Raw genomic sequence first — 21,894 nt, forward strand, 5'->3', positions numbered from 1 at the left:
AGCTCAGAGAGCGGAGATTGAGGTAGGGTTTTAGGGAGAAACGTTTTGCTGTGAGGGTGGGGAGGCCCTGGCCCAGGTTGCCCAGAGCAGTGGTGGCTGCTCCATCCCTGGAGGGGTTCAAGGCCGGGTTGGATGGGGCTGAGAGCCCCTGATCCAGTGGGAGGTGTCCCTGCCCAGGGCAGGGGTGAAACTGGATGGGCTTTGAGGTCCCTTGCAGCCCAAACCGTGCCACGACTCTGTGACTGCACGAAGGCCACGGGGCCCGGCAGAGGCACCGCCGCGGGTCAGAGCCCCCCGGGCACCCCGAGGCTCGCAGCGCCCCTGGGGCTGGGGCTGCAGCCTCTGCGGGGCGCAGTTGCCACCTGGCGGCGGGCCCTGCGCACACACAGCCCTCACCCTTCTCCTCCCCCACCTCCTCCTCCTCCTCCTCTCCGTCCCCCCGGGGCCGCGCTGCGCTCCCCGCCGCCTCCCGCCCGCTGCGGCCCGAGCCACCCACGCCCCCGCTGCCCCCACAACCACCAGCCGCGGACTACAACTCCCAGAAAGCCCCGCGGCGCTCCGCTTCCTCCTTCCCCCCCTCCTCACGCATGCGTTTCCGGTTCCGGCGCGCCTCGCTCTGGTCCCTGCGGCTGGCGGCCGAGCCTTGTGCCTCCGCCATATTGTCTGTGTGCGGCCGGCGGGCGGGCGGCGAGCGGGCGGCCGCGCCAGGTACCGGCGGGCCACGGCGGCTCCGGCGGCCGCTCCCGGGGCCCCGCGGCGGGGTGGGGCGGCGGGAGAACCGCGGGGGAGGCGCCGCGGGGCCTCCTGTGCCGCCCCCGCCCCGCTGCGGGATGAGGGGCCGGGGCGGGGGGCCTGGCCCGGCCCGGTGACGCTGAGGAGAGAGGAGGTGGCGGGGGGGGGGGCGGAACGGGCGGGCCCGGCGCGGCGGCGGGGGGGTCGCCGGCTGCGCCCCGGGGAGGGGCGGGCGGGCCTCGGTGGCCTCATCCCGGCTCGAAAGCCGCCTCGGTGCTGTCCTCCCGGTTCCGGGGCGGCCTCCGTACCCTCCTCCCGGCCCGAGAGCGGCTCCGGGGCCGCCTGTTGCTGCCCACCGCGCAGGGATGGCCGGGCCCCACGAAAGGGCTGCCTTCCCCTCCCCCAGCGTTCTCCTTCAGGCGCTGTAGGCGTTACTGGCCTAAAAATCTCCGTCTTGCTTTCCCCCCACCCCAAAAAGCAGGGGAACGCGAGGTGTGCAGAGGGGCCGGGAGAGGCCCCTTCCTCCGTGCTGCGCAAGGGCTCGGCTCTGGGCCTTGCTGGGTGGAGGGGAAGGGGCTTTTTGCAGCCTTCGTCCCCATCCCCAGCTCCCCTTTTCCCAAAGCGACATCGTCGTTCTCGTTCCTGCTGTAATTTCGATAATTGTGCCTTGGGGCAGCAGGCTGCATGGCTGTGGGGAAAACGTGCTTTGTAAAGGAAAGGGTAGATTAGATTATGAAACCCTATGCGTGGTGTTTGTCAGGTTACTTTATTCTTACTCGCTAAGGGCTTTGGCTACGACCAATAAAGTTTGGGTTACGAACACTCGGTCACCAGTACATTTTCTGCTGACAGCAGTGGTTGGTCCATGCAGAGGCTCACAAGGGCATGTGTCTCACTTCTGCCAGCGGAATTCAGGGATGCTGAGCCCATAGTGCTGGGTGGCACGGTCCTTCACGCCCACTCCAGGCCCTGGATCCCATGAGCGAGGTTTGGATGGTGTGAGGCTTGCACTCAAACTTGCCACCAGGCTGGGGTCTTGGAGAGCTGCTCTTGCGCTGAGCACTGATGTGAAACTGGATGCTGCGCGTGTCTCTGGAGGTGGCTGTGCTGTCTGCTCCAACCTGGCAGGCTCCATGATCTGTAAATGGCTTGGGAAGAGCCACTCCTTCAGCTGAGGGTCAGCACCATCAGAGGTGGCTGGGCCCAACACCTTTTTGCAGAAGAGCATGTGGAAATGGCAGCGTTTCTGCTTAGGGGCAGGCAGCAATTTGGCTTGCTCTTTGAACATGCTCTCTCTTAAAAGTGTCATAGTTGCTCAGAATGTTCAGGCTCAAGCAGAGCTGGTGTCCACACTGTGTTGCCGACAGAATTGGGTGTTGGATGTGGCTCTGCTATCATGGATTCTGTCTATAGCACTGGTTCTGTGCATTATCCGTGTTGGCCTGGTATAGAAAAGGTAAAGGTTATGCTTGGATATGGGAGACTTAGTTTGGGAAGACTTCAGACAGGATTTGGGGAAAGTGGGAAGCTTGATCAGCTCCTTAATGAGTCCTAAAATAAGGATCCAGTTCTTCCAGTATGATGCCATGCCTGGGTAAAGCACTGACAGTGTAACGTCTGCTGTGGACCCGCGTGTTGTGTCTGCAGCTGGAAAAAGAAAACCGCGGCTCCCATTGGCAGAAGAGTGTCTGATCCTGGGAACAGGGCAGTCTGCTTCCCACCCTCTGGAGAAGATCCCCTTGACTCTTCGGAGCCTCCTTGCAGAGAAGAGTTTATTGTACAGGTGCAGACCTTTGCCCAAGTGTGACGTACGTAGGTCCGTGGTGGCAGGCAGCGATCTTTCCCTTTCAGCTTGGCAGTAGGGAGTGATTCTTTTTTATCAGCTTCCTCAGTTACCTGGTGGTTTAATATCTGTTATTTATGCAGTGTTAGCAAAAACACATTGTTTTCCAGTTCCCAGGGTGAGCGGGATCAGAGTTCGGTGTGCAGTGAGCTCACAGAGTCATCCACTGCCTTCCTAAGGAAACCTTGGGAGTGAGGGAGGGGGACATCAGCCTTGGGAGTGAGGAAGACAACACCTTTGAAGTCGATGGATATCTGGGTAACGTACTGTGGTGGGGATAAGGCACAAAATATGGAAAAATGTGGTGACACAGCTGGATGCTGGAGGAGAAAGCAGAGACTTCCAGGTGGGAGATTCAGAGCAGATTTTTGGGGTTTGGTGGGATGCATGGATTTGTCTTTGAGGCAAAATGGGTTCTGCTGGGAACATGGCTCTTTGGAAGAGGGATAAAAGTTGGCAGTGAGTTCTAGCATATGCGGAGGAAATTGGATCGTGGAAGCAGAATTCAGTTTTGGCTGTTAATGATGCCTGTTTACCTGGAAAAGCTGATGGAATGGAGAATGAAGATGGAGACACGAGTGGAGGTTGCTGGGAAAGATTCAGCCAAATAGTGTTTCCTGGAGGTGAGACTTGACTGCGGGGTTTAAGATGTGGGGCACGCTGGGTCAGTAGCCATGGAATGAGTTCCAGGTAGGAATCTGGGGAATACAGGGTACCAAAAGGTGACTGTAGATCTCTGGAGCTGGAGAGCAAGGAACAGTGTCTGTGTGGTGAGAAAAGGAGTGGGAACATAACTCTTCTCAGTTTTAATGGTGGAGTCCTTATAGCTTCCACTTGGATTCTCTTTCTGCCTTTTCTCCTTCCAGAATGACTTTTCTCCTTTCTTCTTCCCTATAGGGAATAAGGGAAGGGAGGCAGGAGAAGCAGGCAGGTGACATTGCGGTGCTGTGATTAATTCCGTGTCGCATTTCTGAGGGGGCAGGGATTCATTTCTGGGTTACCAGCCCTGTCACCTCCGCTGTCCCTCCGGTACTGAACTGCTCACATCGAGGTATTCATTTCGTGAACTACCTGGACAGGATTGATCCCATCTTGGATTTTATTGTCCCATGAGGGTCTGGAGGGAATCAGCCCCACGGGTCTTAAGGTCAGGAAGGGCTGCTGTGACTCACATGATCTGGTTTTGGTTGCAAGACAACTCTTGAATAATTGTGCTGAGCTTGGCTGTCTCCTTCCAGGGGCTTCCAAGAGCTGACTTTCCTGGAACTCACAGAACCTAATGCGGAGATCAGGAGTTCTCCTTTGGACCTAGAGAAACCACTTTGGAGAGGAGGCTGCAGCTTTCTGACCTGGCATTAGTGCTGAAAGCAAAGTCTTTATAAGACACTTTTTGGACCCAAAGCAGTGCCAGACCTGTCTTTCAGTAGGAATGGTTGGTAAGGAATGGGGTTGTTGTGGTCATAGGATCACTGGCTCATGGAGGAGCAGCAGCCCATACCTGCTCCTTTGTTCAGGCTGTTGTGGATGGTTTTATTCAAACAAATGGGTTTATTATCCATTTCATGCTGCCGCTTTGGAAAGCGGAAAAGCAGAAGGGAGGCCTTGTGAGTTCATTGTGGACTCCAGGCAGCACCACCACAGGCTCTGATTGGAAGGTTACAGTTTCAGGACTTTTGATCGACTATTTCTGGGAGCCGGTCAGTGACTGATTGCTGGTTTTCAAGGAATGTTCATAGAGTGGTTCTGGTTGGAAGAGACCTACAAGCCCGTCCAGTTCCATCTTCACAATGAGAGTGCTGAGACACTGGCCCAGGTTGCCCAGAGCAGTGGTGGCCGCCCCATCCCTGGAGGGGTTCCAGGCCAGGTTGGATGGGGCTGGGGGCCCCTGATCCAGTGGGAGGTGTCCCTGCCCATGGCGGGGGGTGGGACTGGATGGGCTTTGAGGTCTCTTCCAACCCAAACCATTCTGTGATTCTATGAAATACTGAAGTCTTGGTGGATGTGTTTGTCTCCTGCAGTGCTGGGGGAGCTGCCTGCCTACCTGTGGCCACACAAGCCCAGCACTCTGCATGCTGTGTGAAGGTACCCGGTGCGCAATAGGTACTGATTTTTTTACTTTCATGGCTGTTTTTTTCTATTTGCTTTCTAGAATGGGTGTAGTTGTGTTCATCTTGCATTAATAACAATGGCTTTTTAGAGAATTTTGTTAGAACTTCCACTTTCTGGCAGAGGTTTGCACCATACAACTCCTGCTGATCCTTCTGGGTGCCACCTGAACCATTTGGAATATGTTGCCTGCTTGATGGGAACAGCTGATCATAGGAATTTCTTGAAGAAATAGTGACATGCGATGTAGGCTGGTTTGTCCCTTGGCTCCACTGACTGTTCCTGCTCTAGGAATTGCATGACCGGAGCAGTTAAAAGTGTGTAACTTGTTGATGGCAGGGACGGTTTAATTGTCTCAGTTCTGGCTAAATCTCACTCTGTATGTGAACCACAGGAATCAAATCAACTGAACGATTGGCCTGTTGGTACTCTGTGTGCGTTAGTTGATGAGAACAACCCTGTCACTTTGCAGTAATTGGGAAGGTAGAACTTTCCATAGGATGCTGCCAGTTGACCTGATGTCAGCTGTGAAGAGCCTGTAGTGGTGCTAAAAGATTCCCCTTTGTAAGCCTTCAGGAATAGTTCTGTTGCCTGGGGTCTTGGAAATAGTCATTTTGGTAATTGATTTCCTGGAAAATACTGTCCGGAGCTCCAGCAGTCAGACCTTTGGTTGCAGTCACTCTCTTAGAAGAAAAGGAATCACTTCACTTGGAGTCCTTAAGAGTGCTCTTGGTTTGGCATGGTCAGATCATGGAATGGGTTGGATTGGAAGGGATCTTAAATATCATCCAGTTCCAAACCCTCTGCCACAGGCAGGGACACCTCTCACTGGATCTGGTTGCTCCAAGCCCCCTCCAACCTGGCCTTGAAGACCTCCAGGGGTGGGCAACCTTGGCCAAGGCCTCATCTTCCTCACAGGAAAGATTTTCTTCCTAAGATCGCATCTCAATCTCCGTTCATCACATTTACAGCCATTTTTACTGGACTTGTGTCGGGACTCTTCGGCCCTGGTGGTGATGGTGTCTGCTGCAATTTGTGTGAGCCTGGGAACGGCGGCAGGAGAAGCCGCAGTCATGGGAAGTGGCAGAGCCTGCACTCAGCTGCTAGGGCTCGGGTATCCTGCTGGTGTCGGTGCCCACTGCAGCTGCATGGCCTTATCCAAGGTCAATCTCTGTGTTTCTATGGTAGGAAGAGCTTTTGTGTGCTCTGTCTGCTCTGAACTAGCTTAGCTCTGAAACCATGAGGGAGAACCCATGAGTTTTGGGGAGAAGTGGGAAGAGAGGGGCTTTCAAAGTTGACTATTTGGTATAAAATCCCTTAGGAGATGGAGTGAGAAGCATCTCCATCGCTGGCAGCTGCAGGAGAAACTCCCAGCTGCTCTGCCCAGGTACAGGTGCTGTTGCCAGCACTGAAGTTCTGCAGATAAGTTCTGCTTCTCATGAAGCCGAGATGCCAGAGACCCACAGAGGGTCTGGGTGAGCTCCACTGAGGTTTAGCTGTTACAAGTCTGAACAATCACACAGCCTCCTGTGACAGAAGTTCTGCTGGGAGAGCATGTGGGCACTGGCGGGGCAGCCTAGGGGGTGCCAGACATGCCAGACTCTGTGTTCTGCCTTTGGGAAGCACGAGGGTATTTAAAAGACAAGGCGCGCAGGGATCTGGTTCGGTAGTGGACAGGTATGGTTGGACTCGATGATCTCAAAGGTCTTTTCCAACCAAATAATTCTGTGAAACGAAACCTGGAAAATTATTTTGGGGACCAAAATGCAGTTTGAATGGTGTGTGCTGTTCCAAAAAAACACCATGAGAAAAGTTTGATTTCCAGCCTAGGCTTTGTTTTAAACTCAATTAGATTCTAAAATCTGCTTTGCTATTGATGTCCTGTAGTAGCTAAAGGGTCTTCAGGAAGGGATGTAGAAGCCAGTTTTGCTAATCGAGGCTTGTTCCTATTTTGGTTATAATATCATAGGAAAATATAGGTTGCAGGGGACTTCTGGAGGTCGTCTGTTCCGTGCTCATGTTGCTGCAGTTCGAGCATCCTGGAAATATGCAGATCGGGTTTCTTTTTTGAGATAGAAGGTGTTTTTTATGAAGTTGGTTGCTGTGATGTCTTCTCTTAAAGGTAAGGTGGGTTTGGTTAGCATTGGCGGCCAGCAGGCTGTCCTGTAATATCAAAGTGTGTCCTGATGTTTTAGTTCTGGTGGTCTCTCCCTGGTACTAGGTGCTTTCCAAACACTGAAGCAGTGAGGGCTCCTGCCCTGGGAGGCACACAGGCAAGGGATAAATGGGCCATGTGAGGGAAATCATGATCAGTTTTATCTGATAATTGTAATCCTTCCTCTCCCCAGTAAAGCACGTTTTACCTGCATGGTTTCAGAGCTAGTTTTGGGCCATTTGCTGTGAAATGTAATGTCTCGCAGTTGTGGGTGAAAGAACCATGTGATTCCAGGCTACTTGCTGTGATTCTGCTCTCCTCGACTCGCAGAGGGCTTTTCTTTATTCAAAAAGAGCCGCTTTCTGCCTCAGCCTGTGTAGTGTCTGTCACAGTCGCCGCTGGGAGCGAGCTTAGTGGGGAAAGTCTCCAGACCTGTCACCTAAGAGATACATCTGTGCACTTTGTGGCCTCCTGGAGAGCAGGATGTAGCTCTGGGACTGTCTCCCTGGAGCTGATAAAGGGACAGAAGTGTTTCCTTGGCTCTGAGCTTGGCTTCGTGCGATTTATGGCCTGTCCTACTCCTTTGAGACTGCACTCTGCTCTGATGGGCAAACTTGGAACTCCACAGCAATCTGCTGCTCGTGGGGAGGCCAGTGGCAAAACCGATCCACATGGACTCCTTCACTGTGTTTTATTGCTGTTCACTGTAAGCAGATGTATCTGGGAGGAGAGAGGACACAGGGAATCACTGTACTAATTAGGTATAGGTGCTGGAAGTACAGATGCTTCCCAAGAAATCGCATCTTCTGTGGGGATGCGGTCTGCCACAGGTATTAGGGTGCATTATAAGGGTGATAAAATCCCTTCTTAACAAGGAAGGGGTCTGTAACATTGGTTGACATTATAAAAGTTCTCAAAATGAAATGCAAAGTGGACATTGAGGGGCTCTTTACTAGTTATTGAACTTCAGGCACCAGAAGTCCAGCTTGCCAAGCTGCTTGGACAAGAGGCTGCTGTTAGAATAGCTCAAACTTTTAAGAACTGATCTGTTAATTAATAGACATTGCAATTAAATAATCCCTGTATGGTGGTAGCACAGTTGTGTTTGTCTCTGGGCTGGGACCCCAGGCCCTCCTGTGGGGTGGTTATCAGCACAATGCTGGGCTCTGTTCTTGTGGGGTTTTTGTACACAGGGTGAACAGGCACCTGTGGGTGCTCCTGATACAGATGCTGTGTAAGAGACGAGCTAATTATCAGTTTGCTAATACTTCAGCAGTGTTTCTAAGGGCAGGCCTGTGTGGGAAAAGCAAGCACCGAGGCTTTTGCGTGTTGCCCATCTGATGTTGCTGCCATGTGAGCGCTGTTGGGTAACATCTTCCCAAGGGCTGTCACCACAGAATGAAAACAGAGGAGCTTTTTCTGCCCCTGCACAGACAGGGCTGAGCCTTGAGCGGTGTCAGATGGTGACTGGGAGCTTTGTATTCCTCTCTCTGTGACCAACTGTTTTGCCTAAAAACTCCTCTTTCCTAGTTACGCACTTCTCTACCAGAGATGCATTGTGGTTTTTTTGGAGGTGCTCAGGACTGCGCTGGACATGGCAGCCTGATCTGATCTGCTCTGACTGGATGTGCTTTAGCAGTCTCTGCAATGTAAATGATCCTATTACTCTGTCACTAGTGCAGGAATGATGTGTTCTGTTCGGATTCTGCAGAAATACAACTCTTCCTTTATAACGAGACAGGACACTCATCTCATCTGGGTGTTATTGCTGCTTGTGCTGTGGGTTTTCTGCCTTAAAGCTGCCAGCTAAACTGACGGTGGCTTGGCCACCCCTGGCCCCGCTACTCATTTGTGTTGGTCTCGTCTGTCAGAGAGCAGAATTGTCTCTCTCTAGGAGCAGTGGAAGCAAAATATTAATTCCTTAGTGGTTTTGAGTAGAGGGAGTGAGAAGCTGTCAGGCAGAGTGAGTTTGTGCATACAACTTTGCTTTAAAACCAAATTGTGCAGTTTCTCCTCTTCCTGCGTACAGAGCAGTCGGCAATAACTCCTGCCTTCGTAAATCAGCATTGTGTGCCGTTCTTAGAAGCGACAGTCGATGATTTCCTGCAAAAGCCCTCTGAGCAGCCTGCTACAGCACACGGCTTGTGCTGGGCTAGAGCTACGTGACAAAAAATACCCCCTTGATACTGGCGCTCTCTTTAGATAATGGGATGGATTCTTTTTTATTCCTCCTTTCCGTACTGTAACTGATCTTGCGAAGCCGGGTGAGGTGGAGCCGTCATGTTCTTTATTGATACTGAGTTGTGCTTCAGATTTAAAACTGCCAAGTCATCTTCGGTTCAGTGAATTCCTACACAAGGAGCACTGGGCAGAGGAAACCAGCCTCTCCTGCCAGATGCACGTGGAACAAGGAGAAGCAAAAATACAGTGATTAAACTCTGAAGTCTAATAAATTTCCCTGTACTAAACGTGTTGTAGTGAACTGATGCTCTGTTAATGCCTGAGTATGCATTTGGAACACACATCTAATGTTTAAGTGTCTGAGTCACACCACGTAAACGGTTTGCGGTCTTAGATGATTGCTGCCTAATCCTCTGAGAGTGCATCTTGTTAGAGGATTCACGTTTTGTCCAGGAATAGGCTTTTTTTTAGTAATACTTGTTCTATACGTGTTCTTCTCTCCACCAAACACCTGGCTGAAGTGCCCCATCCTTCCTCTGCTGGGACAAGGCTTCAGCCTCCCTTCTGCTCTGGACTTTGGAGTGGTGCCCTGTCCCTTCTTAACCTTGGGTCTGGATTACTGCAGTCCTGTCTACCTGGAGCTGCCGTCAGCACTGTCTGTGTGTCAGTAGGTCAAAACTAACCCGCACTGCCACGCTCGGTAGCACCCAAGGAGGCTTGGGCTGCTCCAGAGACATCACCTGCATTTCTGCCTCTGGACATGGAAACGGCTGCTGATCAGGTTGTGTGAAGGACATCAGACCTGCATCTCCAGGTCCTCCATGTCTTCAGAGCTGGTGGTTCTTGCTTTTGGGCCTGGCCGCAGAGGTCGAATCAACAACAGGACACTGCCAGTAGAGCAGCATTTTGCTTCTAGAGTGTTCCAATGGTGTGACATATCCCAGTGGCCTGAGCTAACTGCTCTGAGCAGATTTCTAGGTCTTTCTGATGAATTTCTGATGAGCAGGGCTGTTGCTTCCTCCTGCAGGCTGGCAGTTGCTCGTTTTCTGTAAAGAGATAAGATTGGCAGAGCAAATAAATAATTATATTGATTTAGGTTACAGCGTTGCCCCCGATTAAGCCTTTCTATAAACAGGGCTGTGCAGCCTTTGCCGTGTGCTGCACGCTGAACAATGCTCGTTCGTGTTCTGATACAACTTCCTTCCTCCCAAGTTATTTTGAACACTGACAAAGAGATTCTTGTTCTTAAACATTTAAAAATGTGTTTGGCTTTCACTCATGAAAGATTTGAGAGGGGCAGAGGCACTGCTTTTATTTTAGGTAGGACAATATTGGCCCTGGCCTGTGTGAGGGAGAGCAGACAAATTGTTTTCAAGCTCTGTCCCAGGCAGTGGCTGTGCTTCACCCTCTCCTTCTCAGCAGCTTTTAATCATTAACTTTAAAATACTTTTATAGTATCCTGAGACGTTAACCTCTGGTTTATTTTCTCTCTGCAGGTGGAAGAACCTGAGGCCTTTATCTTCTGTCCAGCTCTGCAGGTGGGGTAGCCTCTGATTTCAGACCTCTCATCATTCCCGCCTGCCAACCTGTCTGATATGTCGGGACCCGTGCCGAGCAGGGCCAGAGTTTACACGGATGTGAACACACACAGACCCCGGGAGTACTGGGACTATGAGTCGCATGTTGTCGAGTGGGGGTAAGTCCCTGGGCTGCTTATGGGTGTCATTGGATCGGGACTGAGCCCTGTAGGATCTGACATAGTGTGAGGGGGGAGTTCAGGCCCCTGTGCTTTTCCATGCTCCTTGTCAGATGCCTGGCTTGCGTGGCAAGTTTTTTTTCTTCAGAGAAGTGTTTCTCACCAAAATTTTACATCCCCAGCAGAGTAAGAACATTTTTAGCAGCACCCTCCAGAGTTTATTTGGAAGAATTTTTGCTAGGTAGTCAAGAAACTTGTCCTTTTCAGAGAGCAGAAAGTCTTCACATGAAACGGTCAAACCAGCCCTGGATGTGGGGCTGAAAAGAAGCAAAAAGGCAACGAGTGTTGCTGCTGACTTCGAGTGCAGAGACTCTGCAGACTTAAGTAGGTACCTGCTATTTGGTGACTTGTTGCTCAGCTCCCTGCGAGTGACTGGAAAAGAAGTCTTCTGCTTTTTCAGGGAAGGAGTTGTCTAAATGGAGCTCATGACTAAACCATCCGAGAATCGGAGTACAGCGATGCCAGCTTTGTAGCTCTGCATTCCTGCTTCTGAATAGCATAGCCCAGACCAAGTTCTACCCTCAGACCAAGGGCTGCCCTCAGCATTGTTGCAGTTCTGCTTTCTGAAGCGTGCCCCGTCTCCTGAGCCGAAGTGGTGTTTGTGCCTTATCTGGTTTAAACAGGCTGCAGCTTAAATTTTTGGTCTTGCTGGCTTTGATTTAGAACAACATTATGCAAGTTAAAATGTAGCTTCCACTTCCTGGAGGCATTTAAGGCCAGGTTGGATTGGGCCTTGAGCGGCCCAGTGTAGTGGGAGGTGTCCCTGCCCATGGCAGGGGGGTGGAACTGGTTAATCTTTAAGGTCCCTTGCAAGCCAAACCATTCTGTGATTCCGAGTATGTATAGACTGGTGGAAGGGATAGTTTGAGGCTGCTGAGGTGGAAATGAGTAGTTTGGCTTGTGTTAGCTACTGCAGGAGAAATAAATTCTGGATTGACTCTGACTTGGGCGAGTAGAGGCTCCCTGTCACTCTCCTATTTCTTATTGGTCCACCGTGTCTGGAAAGTGAGGCAGCAATTTAATGTTAAGGAGCGGTACATACATTGTGACAGAAATGACAGAGCTCTTTGGAACTCTTAACTTTTTATCTCCACAGGAATCAAGATGACTACCAGCTAGTTCGAAAATTAGGCCGAGGCAAATACAGTGAAGTATTTGAAGCCATCAACATTACAAATAATGAAAAAGTAGTTGTTAAAATTCTCAAGGTGAGCTGGGGGTTGGGCAAAAGAGAAAATCTGTCTCAGGATGCCAGGAAGCACAGCGTTTGGTCTGAAATGTGTCCTAAAACTGAAATGCTTGAAGCTTGGCTTTGCGGTGTCACTCATTGAAATGGGCTGTTGTTTTGAGCCTCCCAAAACAAACTTTACTCTTGGTTATTAGGTCAAATCTCTACCTGTAAGGAATTAGTCTCTGTCTCAAAGCAGTCCTGATGTGCAACTCATTTTCTCTTGGAGCTAAATGCCGCTTCAGCAGCTGACTAGAAAATTCTCACCTCCTTTATCTCATGGTGCCCTGGATGCTGTCACCTTTATAGAGGCCAAGAGTTAATGGGATCGGTGTCCTGTAAAGGCACTGATTAAATTTAGGGACCACTGACCTTAAAATTTCCATTTCTGCTCTATGTGTTCCATTGCAGAAGTAATATCCTGCCAGGCTGAGTAAGGGGCTCCAGGATACTGGTTGTCACATAGCTTTGGTTAGTGAAACATCTTCATTTAGTGGCTCTCACATGGCTCCCAGGCTTCTCTCGTTAAAAATTTACCACACGCACATGAAGTTTTGGACCATCGGATCACGTTCAGACAGCTTTAACGAAAATAAACCTTCTCCTTAACCTCATTCACGTAAACTAATGTAGCTGTTAGGGTTGTTTGGTTAGAAAGGAGACTGTAGGTGTTTGCACCCTTACAAGTGATGCAGTCAGGTAACGCCATGATCGGGCTGTTGGAACTTCACTTGGGAAGTTGCCGATGTGCTGTGCTGACTCACGCCCACCTCCTTGGGGCAGCTGGATGTGGTGCTGTCTGTTAGCCTCACTTTACTGGGGTGCTTTGCCTCACACTTTGGGTTTTTATTCTTCAGCCTGTTAAAAAGAAGAAAATCAAGCGTGAAATCAAGATCTTAGAGAACCTGCGAGGCGGTCCCAATATAATCACTCTTGCAGATATAGTCAAAGATCCTGTGGTGAGTATGGAAGGAGTCTAAAGGCTACGCTGGGGTTGTGGGTGAGATTGCTGTGTTTGGCTTTAGCTCTGATCTGGCTTTTTGTTTTCTCCTGCTCTTAAATCCTACTTTTGAATTGCTTAATCAGATCAGCTCTTAATCTGATTACCTTCTTTGGGAGGGCCCTTCCCCCACAGGCCCTGTCAGCCCCTTGCTCTGTGTGGATGAGGTACCAGGGAGGTGAGAGAAGTGAGTTCATTCCACAGATAGTGCTGCCAGGCGCTGCAGACTTTGACTCTGCTTTCCGTAGCTGAGGGAATCCCATGTGTCTGAGGGTGAAAAGGGCTTAATTCATGATCCTAAATGAAAACCTATTATCTAAACTTAACGTGGCTGAACGCTTTTCTCTCTGTTTCAGTCTCGGACACCTGCTTTGGTTTTTGAACATGTAAACAACACAGACTTTAAGGTACAGTGTGGAATGGGAACTTGTAGTGTTTTCTGTTTGAAAGCCACTCGGAATGTTGTTCTGGGAAAAAAGATGATGTAGGGGCAGGCAGGTTATTACAGTATTTCCTTCCAATGTAGTAACTGACCTTAAAGGTAAATATGCTGGGGATGGAAGTTTGTAATTAGTCCTTTAGTACCATTTCACCACAGAAGTTACAGATGAGAATCCAGATTCCAAGTGGCATTCCAGCCCTCGGAGCAAACTAATCTGATATCATCCAGACCATCAATGCCTGTCTTTTTTAAACACTTCGCTTCTGTGTTCACCATATAACTATTTATATAGTGATATATAATCAGCTGCTTCTGTGGCTTTTCTTACGTCTGGGAAAAGGGGGTTAAGTGCTTCTTTGTCCCCTTCCCTGCTGCCCTGCCTCAGGAGAGCTGTGTGGTGCCATCTGGAGTAGCTGATTAATGTCACAGAGCACCCTCGGTCCTTTCGAGGCCCAGGCACTCTGCTTTGTGCTGGTGGTGGGCACGTGCAGCCAGTGGGAGTTGTGACAGAAACCAGAATGTACTGCCTGAGCAGAGGTGGAAAAAACCTATGGATGGGTCTGTAAGGCGAGAGGAACCAACTGATCAGAGTTGGGATCAGAGTAACTTGGGAAACTTCTACTGTTCCTTCAAATGGGTTTGGAGGAGCAGAGCAGTGGAGAACGGGGCTGACTTGTTCCAGATTGGCAGGGATGTGATGTTTTCCTTGGGTGTTGAATGCTGATACGATGTGTTTGTGTCCCACAGCAATTATACCAGACATTAACAGATTATGATATTCGATTCTACATGTATGAGATTTTGAAGGTAAGTTGGTGTTTTGCTGTTTTATCTGTTTGTTTCAAGGATTGTCGCTCAGCGAATCATGTAGAGATGGTGGTCACATCACTGATGGGGGTGAAGAGAAGGGAAAGCCTCTGGGGTAAGGGGATAGAAAAATATATTGAGTTAGGATCAGGTATTCGGCTCTGTTTCTGCAACAAATTCTAATCCTTGTTTTTTGAGGATAGTAGAGCCTCTGGGTGCACTGAGATAATTTAAGATCCAAAATCAAAAGTACAGATAGCCTCTTAAAACAGACAGTCGAAGGCTGTTACCAGCTGGTTTAGTGCCCTAATGTGATGAGTCAAATGTATTGTTCCATTCCTCTTTCTCCTCTGGAGTCTGAAAGAGAGACTTGTTTGATCAATAGTGCCTAGAAATGCTGCTTTTAGGGACTCTGCAATTCCACTTCTATGAGGAAGTACACGAGAGGGAGTGAAAACACCTCTGTTGCTGGCACCTCCCTTTGAGAGGGGCCCAGAGGTGTTTCATGTGCTCCGCGAGTCTTTTCCAGGCTATAACATGGGCAGTCGAGTCTTGCCGCCCAGTTAGACCTGGTGTATGTGGAAACAAGGAAGAACCTTGTGATTCCAGCATCTGTTTGGTTGTGTCTCCTGCAGGCTCTAGATTACTGCCATAGCATGGGAATCATGCACAGAGATGTCAAACCTCACAACGTCATGATTGACCATGAGCACAGAAAGGTAATAACGTGGGGCAGGGAGAGGTCCCACTTCCCTCTTGGCAACCTGGGATCCATTTGGGTACCAGCAGACATCTTCACACGGGCTGCGCTTCCGTCATGGGGAGAAATGTAAAACGAGATTCTGAACGCTGTTGTCCTTTGGGTTTTACGGGTTACAAGTGACCCATAGATAGGGCTGGTAAGGAGAGGTGTTTCATTTAGACTCGTTGGTGATGTGGGTGTGGGGAGAATATCTAAACAGGTACTTAACTTCAAATTAATTGGAAGTAGAAGACTGGCAATGGAGCTTCATGCTAAACTCATGTTTAGCACAGTTCTGCTGGTGCAGAGCTGGACCATCCCTTCAGCTGTGTTTTTGTTTTCTGCTGTTTCCAGCTTAGACTAATAGACTGGGGATTGGCTGAATTCTATCACCCTGGCCAGGAGTACAATGTCAGAGTGGCTTCCAGATATTTCAAAGGACCTGAACTCCTTGTAGATTATCAGGTAAGAATTCCAGGATTTATCACCAGCTTTTATATGGGAATTGTTTTAGCAAGGCTGCTTTTGCAGGAAGGTACAGGAACGAAACAAAGCCATTGTGGGAATGGCCAGGGCTGCATAAACTTCTATCTTAAGCTATAAAACCATCTCTGTATCTGCTGGCAGTTTCGCAGTATGGAAATGCTGTGTACTGGAAGTAGCAGTGTTACCGATGACTTCGGGGTCCTGCCCATTATGAGAAGGCACTTCCTCACCTCCTTGTGGCATCCACTCCTTTTGCTGCCTGTGATGCTTCGCTCCTTAATGCTTGTTCCTCAGTGATTCATAACATTGAAAATAGAAGAACACGCTTGTCTTTAATTTGGACCAGGATGGAAACAGGATACTGTTGTCTGCTAATTGTGGTATCCTAGTTTGAGGAACTGTAACACTGAGCCGAGCAGTGATCTAGAGATGGAGACGTGTGGAGATATTTCAGTCCATTCACAGCATAACATGGCCACGTTTATGTCACTGGAGGGAGAGGAGGGGGAGTCCTGTTAGAGTTGGGAGTCTTCTGCTTAATTCATTAGCAATTGAATTGTTCTTCTGGTTTTGTACAGATGTATGATTACAGTCTGGATATGTGGAGCTTGGGCTGTATGTTGGCTAGTATGATATTCCGAAAGGAGCCGTTCTTCCATGGCCATGACAACTATGATCAGGTGAGAGCTGGTTGTATATGATCTGTTCTCTTAGCACAGTGACAGTTTCCTGCTTACGCTTCTATTGAGGGATCTGAAGAAGGATTTAAGCATTTCTGTGATGGCTGCTTTGCTCAGTTTGAAGCCACATTCCTTTTCTCAAGCATGCGAGATTATTGAACCAATTACAAGTAGATTTACAGTGCTTTGTTCTCCTGAGCTCCTTGTGGGTATCTGGAAGGTGTTATAAGAATGTTTATAATAATGGGCTGGTGTGTTTGGGTGCGTAGACTGGTCTTGACGTTATTATGTGGAAGCCCCTGCCACTGTCAACCCTTCTGACTCTCTGTACAGAAACTGTGAATTTGGTAGTTTTACATAGATTCTGAAATCTTCATGTTGCCTTTAAGCCAAAATTTTTATACTTCAGCCCTTAACACATGTTGTGCCTCTGCCTAACATGCACACATTAGGAAGCAGCGACCTCCTATTCTTCACAGCTCCCTTCTGGAGCCACCAGGGTGGCACTTCGCCTGTGAGCTGCAGGGTTTCTGTTTCGTGATCAGTTCTTGCCTTCCTCCCTGTTGGTTTTGAATATTTTCTTGCTGCAAAGGGAGCTGGTGTTGGAAGGTCTCAGGTTTCAGTGACGTTAGGGCATGCGGCTCCTTCCTGGCTGCCTGGGTCACTCAGCTGTGTCTGTGAGCAGAGACACATTCCCGATGCCTGTGACTGTCTGTGGCCAGGGAAGCCAGAGCCACAGGATCCCCCTGCTCGAGACCACCAAGGTCAAGTTCAAGCTCCTGAGGAAATGTACTACTACAGCTTAATGCTGGCTCTGGCATCAGCACACCCTCTCAGTATGACTTACGGTTCTCTTTGTTCCCAGCTGGTGAGGATAGCCAAGGTGCTAGGAACAGAAGATCTGTACGACTATATCGACAAATACAACATTGAACTGGATCCACGTTTCAACGACATCTTGGGCAGGTGAGCCAAGGTCCAGAGTAACTCTCAAGCTCTCAGGAGAGCTGGGCAGCTACTGCTCTGTCAACAGTAAACAAAAGCTTATGGGAGAAATCAGAGCCAAGATTCTTGAGGACTGCCACTTTGTGACTCTGGTCCCTTCTGCCACTTTGTGACTCTGGTCCCTTCTGCCACTTTGTGACTCTGGTCCCTTCTGCCACTTTGTGACTCTGATCCCTTCTGCCACTTTGTGACTCTGATCCCTTCTGCCAGTGCTTCCCGTGGTCCTTCATGTCCTAATGGGCTTGAGGAAATGTGTTTAAATGTCATCTAGGCAGCAGATGAACTGCCCAAGCAGAAAGTGTGGAGGGTAAATGCTCTCTACAGTGTTCTGGGGAGAAAAACAGAACAGTGCATTTCAGAATTACAGTGCAGAGAATCAGCTCCGGCTTTAGATGGCCTTGATATAGTTTTTCCCTCAGACTTATTCTGTGTGACACATAGCAGAACCACGGGGAACTGATGGTTGGAGGCACAAGAGAAGAGCAGAAGCTGGGATTTTAGGCCTGCAAATCCGTTCTAAACTCGGGCGCTCGTGCTGTCCTGCGCTGTGGTGGCTGTGCCACCGTGTGGAAACCTGATGTACTGCTGCTTTCTGCTCCAGTACGGCTCAGCCCCCGCCAAGCAGCGGCCCCTCTTGGAGAAGCAGGCGTTTGTCACGGTTCACTCTCAAAAAGGTGTATTTTGGCGTTGATGTCCTGATTTGGGTGTCTTTTTCTGCAGACACTCCCGTAAGCGATGGGAGCGCTTTGTTCATAGTGAGAACCAGCACCTGGTGAGTCCCGAAGCTCTGGATTTCTTAGACAAGCTGTTGCGATACGATCACCAGTCGCGACTCACAGCAAGAGAAGCCATGGAACACCCCTACTTCTGTAAGTACCGGCTGCTGTCATCATCCGCTGTCCGAAGGGTCCCTCCTCTGCCTCTGGGAAGTCTCCGTTCCCATAGGCTGCAGAGAGGAGCTAAGAAGAGCAAAGAAAGGCCTGGTCTTGGCAACTGATTGCGCTGACACTGGGGCTGCGTGTCTCTGTGGTGGGTAAAGTGGGCCAGTGCCTGCATCAGCGAGGACACAGCGTTAGCTGCTGGTGTCAGGGAGTGAATCAGCACCATGTTAGAGAGGCTTTGGTGCGAAATCCATGCTAAAGACAGCAGGTGTCTGGGTACATGGTTTCCTGCAGTTTAATAAAACCAGGTAACTCTGGTTTGTTGAGAAACAGGCTCTTCTGACCCCTTTTGTTGCTAGGTGTGAAACTTAGCAAATGGTAGAGTGAAGTCTTGGCAAAAATGTAACTCTCACTTGTGAATGCATTTAAAATGCTTGCTGGTTTTCACAAATCTTGGTATTTAGGGGTTTGGAAACAGCTGCAGCTCTGGTTTTTTTTTTTTTACTGTTGAACAGACTCATGTAATTATCAACCTGTACAGCTCTATTATGCTGCGGCAAATACTCAAGTGAAATGTTTTGCAAGTATGAGCATTAGTAAAGGTGAAAGCTTGGAATGTGAGGTTGGACAAAAAGCTAAATTAACTTGTGTCTGAGCAGAGGCACAGGTTGTACTAAACTCAGCCTGAGGAAGGGCAAAATGCAACATTCCCTTGCCTGGTGCTGTGGGCCCGGGAGGCAGGGGAGCTGTGTGACAGTGATATTTACCTGCAGCTGAGAGTGAAGTTAGTGAGGAGGTTGGGAACATGTTGCAGCAGACAGCACGCTGCAGGGACACTTGTTACAGTCCATGGGCTGCGCTGGGCTGTGTATAGAGATGTGACACCTGATTGTAATTGTTGATAATCCTTCTGCTTGCTACACCCAATTTCTGGGTTTGGCTTTATGCAATTTTTGCAGTTGCTTAGCACAGAGAGGATCAACCTCACATTAGCTTCCTTCAACTCTTCCTGCCAAGCAGTCCTGCTGAACTCCAAAGCCTATCAGTTAGGCAGCTTTTCACTGATCCTGTTACCTTGGTACCTTCTTGGGTGCTTCCCTCTGGACTTGATGGAAATTCCTGTGTTCGGGAGGCAATGGTTTATGTTACTTGGTGTAGGCATCTTGCCAGAACTGGCTGAGCACGAAGGCCGCGGGCTTCAGCCTCCATCTGGCAACATGGTGCCTAAGGGTTGTGTGCTCTTCCTAGATCCCATCGTGAAAGACCAAGCTCGGATGGGCTCCTCCAACATGCCGGGTGGCAGCACTCCTGTCAGCAGTGCGAGTATGATGTCAGGTCAGTTCTGTTGTCGCCTCATCTCAAGTCGGGGCGGGTTAAAGCTTTCACACACACCACGAGGGCTGCAGGTGGGGCATTAGGTCATCTCTGGGGAACGATGATGATGGTGAGGGCAGGGAGGGCCATGGAGTAGGTGGGAGTACATGATAAAGGCTTCCCTGCAGCCTGACCTGCTTTTCTGGTCCCATTTTAAAAAGCGCTTTGCAGTTGGGTTTGTTGGCAGCAGCTGGAAGGACAGAGATCCTGCCATCCTGCCCAACAGCGACACACACGCATGTGAACGAACCTGAGCTCAGGCTGCGAGCACAAGGACAGATCCCTAATCTTGGCTTCTTTTGGCAGCTCTGAAAATGTAACAAAGCAGCAGCAAACACCTGCAAAGAGGCTGCTCTGTTTAAGAGGCTGAGCTGTCCTGGATGGTGACGCCCGGGCTTCCCACTAATTCCTTACGTGTCTCTCTTGCAGGGATTTCTTCAGTGCCAACACCTTCGCCCCTTGGACCTCTAGCCGGCTCCCCCGTCATCTCTGCCACCACCACGCTGGGGATGCCGGTCCCGGCTGCGGCAGGCGCGCAGCAGTAGTGATGGGCTCTTGTCTCCCGCGGCCTGAGCTGGGTCAGGTGGGGAAGAGGTTTCCCCCTCCACCTCTCCTCGGGACGCAGCCCGTGCCTGGCAGGGGAAGGGAGGGGATGTGACCGCTTTGGAGGCACCGTGTCTGAACTGTTGCTTGTGGATTTATAGTAGTTCAGTCATTATATACAAAATTATTATAGGCTGATTTTTCTTTTTTTACTTGAACTTTTCGTAACTCAGGGGATTCCCTGAAAATACCTACAGATGGAATATTTCTCGGACAGTTCTTTTTCCCCTTCCCCTCCTCCCCTCCCCACCCCAAAAAAAAAAAAAAAAAGAGTACTTTTCATTTAAGAACAAAGATGAATCAACAGCATTTCCAGGGTCTTGCATCCTGCTGGAAATCTCTTCTCCATGTTCCCACCATTCCTCCTCCACGAGCCCACACGCTGGGGGGCTGTGCTGTTCTCCAGAGACCACCAACCCAAGTCTTCATGAGTCAGGGGAGCCGGGTCATAAAGCACCACTTGCTTTAACCCCCCCGTGTCCTGCGTTTGACTCGGACGGGGGATGCTGAGGAGACAATTCCAGTGTGGAGAGGTGGGATAAGCTTAAAAAGAGCGAGTGCAGATAATGTCTGAACCCCTAATTGGATTGAATCATGTCTCCTTGGGAGCCAAGCGGAATGCCAACTCTCCCCCCTTGCATGTAGTTTTAGTCTTACAAGATGAAGTTCCTGATCCAATTGGAGTCCTTGCCGCCTCCTGAGAAAGGTGCTGCTGTAGAGGAAGCCGTCCTCTCCTCAGTCCCTTTCTCAAGGAGGGTTTTTCCTGCCGTTGCTTGGCTTGGATCTCTGGAATTAGTTTGTTATTGGGTCTATTGTTTTTAAATTGTTTATCTAGGTTTCAAGCTGGTGGCTACTTAAAAGCTGGAAAATTCAGACTGCGCCAAGTCCCATATCGCATCTTCACCCACCGTCCCCTCCCTCACGTGCCATGTGGTGAGAATACCAGTTACCTCACAGTCTTGTAAATATGCACTGAGAGGAAGGAGCGAGCAGAAGTTAACTTAAACCGAAATGGTAGATCAGTAATTGTGGACAAATATTATCATTGACAACGGAAAAGCACCCTCGTTACAGCCCTGCTACCCCTTGCTGTGTATATATACTTTGTCCTTCATATGTGGAAGATCCAGTGTTGGAATTCTTTGGTGTAAATAAACATTTGGTTTTATTTATCGAGGTTAGATTGAAGTTCCCTGTGTAGAGGCCTCCCTGGGGTCGGGGGACACTTTGGTGTAGGAGTAGTGACCGTCGTACTTGTAGAAGACTTGGGTCCTACTTGTACCTTGTGTGATGAGGGGTGCAGACAAGTCTTCCAAAGGTCATGAGCAACAGTGATGAGAGATCCTGCGTGAAGGATCTTTTGCCATAGAAACAAAACCCCTCTCCTTTCTGTCTCGGGGGGAGCTGAGATCGTAGAATGGGTTGGAAGGAGTCTCAAAGCCCATCCACTCCACTCTGCCACGAGCAGGGACACCTTCCACCTTGCTCCAAGCCCCAGCCAGTCTGGCTTTTCACACCTCCAGGGACGGGGCAGCCTCTTCATCCACCACGTTCTACTTCACAGCCTGGAACGACGGAGAAGTTGGATAATCTCGATGTGCTGCCATGTGAAAGCACCCAATGCAGCTTGTGGTTGTCGAGATGTGAGCTCCAGGGAGCGGAAGCCAGGATCCTGGCTGCTCCCTCCCAGGATGAGCTGGGAAAGAGGCATGACGAGAGTTCCCATGAAGTGTTTTTGCTTGGATGGACGTTTCTGGATGCGATGAACCCTCGCACGGAGCCCTAGGCTCCGTGCGAGGGTTCATCGCATCCAGAAACGTCGCTCTGAGTGTAAACCTCGTTGCCTCGTGCAGACGGGAGCCGTCCCCACGCT

General features: G+C 49.8%; 1 protein-coding gene across 1 annotated transcript; it reads left to right on the plus strand.

Annotated features, from left to right (window-relative positions):
• The first annotated feature begins 592 nt into the window (after window positions 1-592).
• Window positions 593-21,202, plus strand: CSNK2A1 (casein kinase 2 alpha 1). Its single transcript, XM_069871561.1, has 13 exons — window positions 593-708; window positions 10,514-10,713; window positions 11,870-11,981; window positions 12,859-12,960; window positions 13,358-13,408; window positions 14,191-14,250; window positions 14,886-14,969; window positions 15,347-15,457; window positions 16,057-16,158; window positions 17,024-17,124; window positions 17,884-18,032; window positions 19,293-19,379; window positions 19,848-21,202. Exons 2-13 carry the CDS (start codon window positions 10,613-10,615, stop codon window positions 19,961-19,963), a joined length of 1,176 nt encoding a protein of 391 aa, XP_069727662.1. The 5' UTR covers window positions 593-708; window positions 10,514-10,612; the 3' UTR covers window positions 19,964-21,202.
• The last annotated feature ends 692 nt before the right edge of the window (window positions 21,203-21,894 follow it).

The sequence above is a fragment of the Phaenicophaeus curvirostris genome, chromosome 18, assembly GCF_032191515.1.
Source record: "Phaenicophaeus curvirostris isolate KB17595 chromosome 18, BPBGC_Pcur_1.0, whole genome shotgun sequence".
NCBI lineage: Eukaryota > Metazoa > Chordata > Aves > Cuculiformes > Cuculidae > Phaenicophaeus > Phaenicophaeus curvirostris.

Coding starts and splice junctions, on each gene's coding strand:
- CSNK2A1 (XM_069871561.1), top strand. CDS start 10,613: ATGTCGGGACCCGTGCCGAGCAGGGCCAGAGTTTACACGGATGTGAAC. Junction 10,714..11,869: donor TCGCATGTTGTCGAGTGGGG/GTAAGTCCCTGG, acceptor TTATCTCCACAG/GAATCAAGATGACTACCAGC. Junction 14,970..15,346: donor TTGACCATGAGCACAGAAAG/GTAATAACGTGG, acceptor TGCTGTTTCCAG/CTTAGACTAATAGACTGGGG.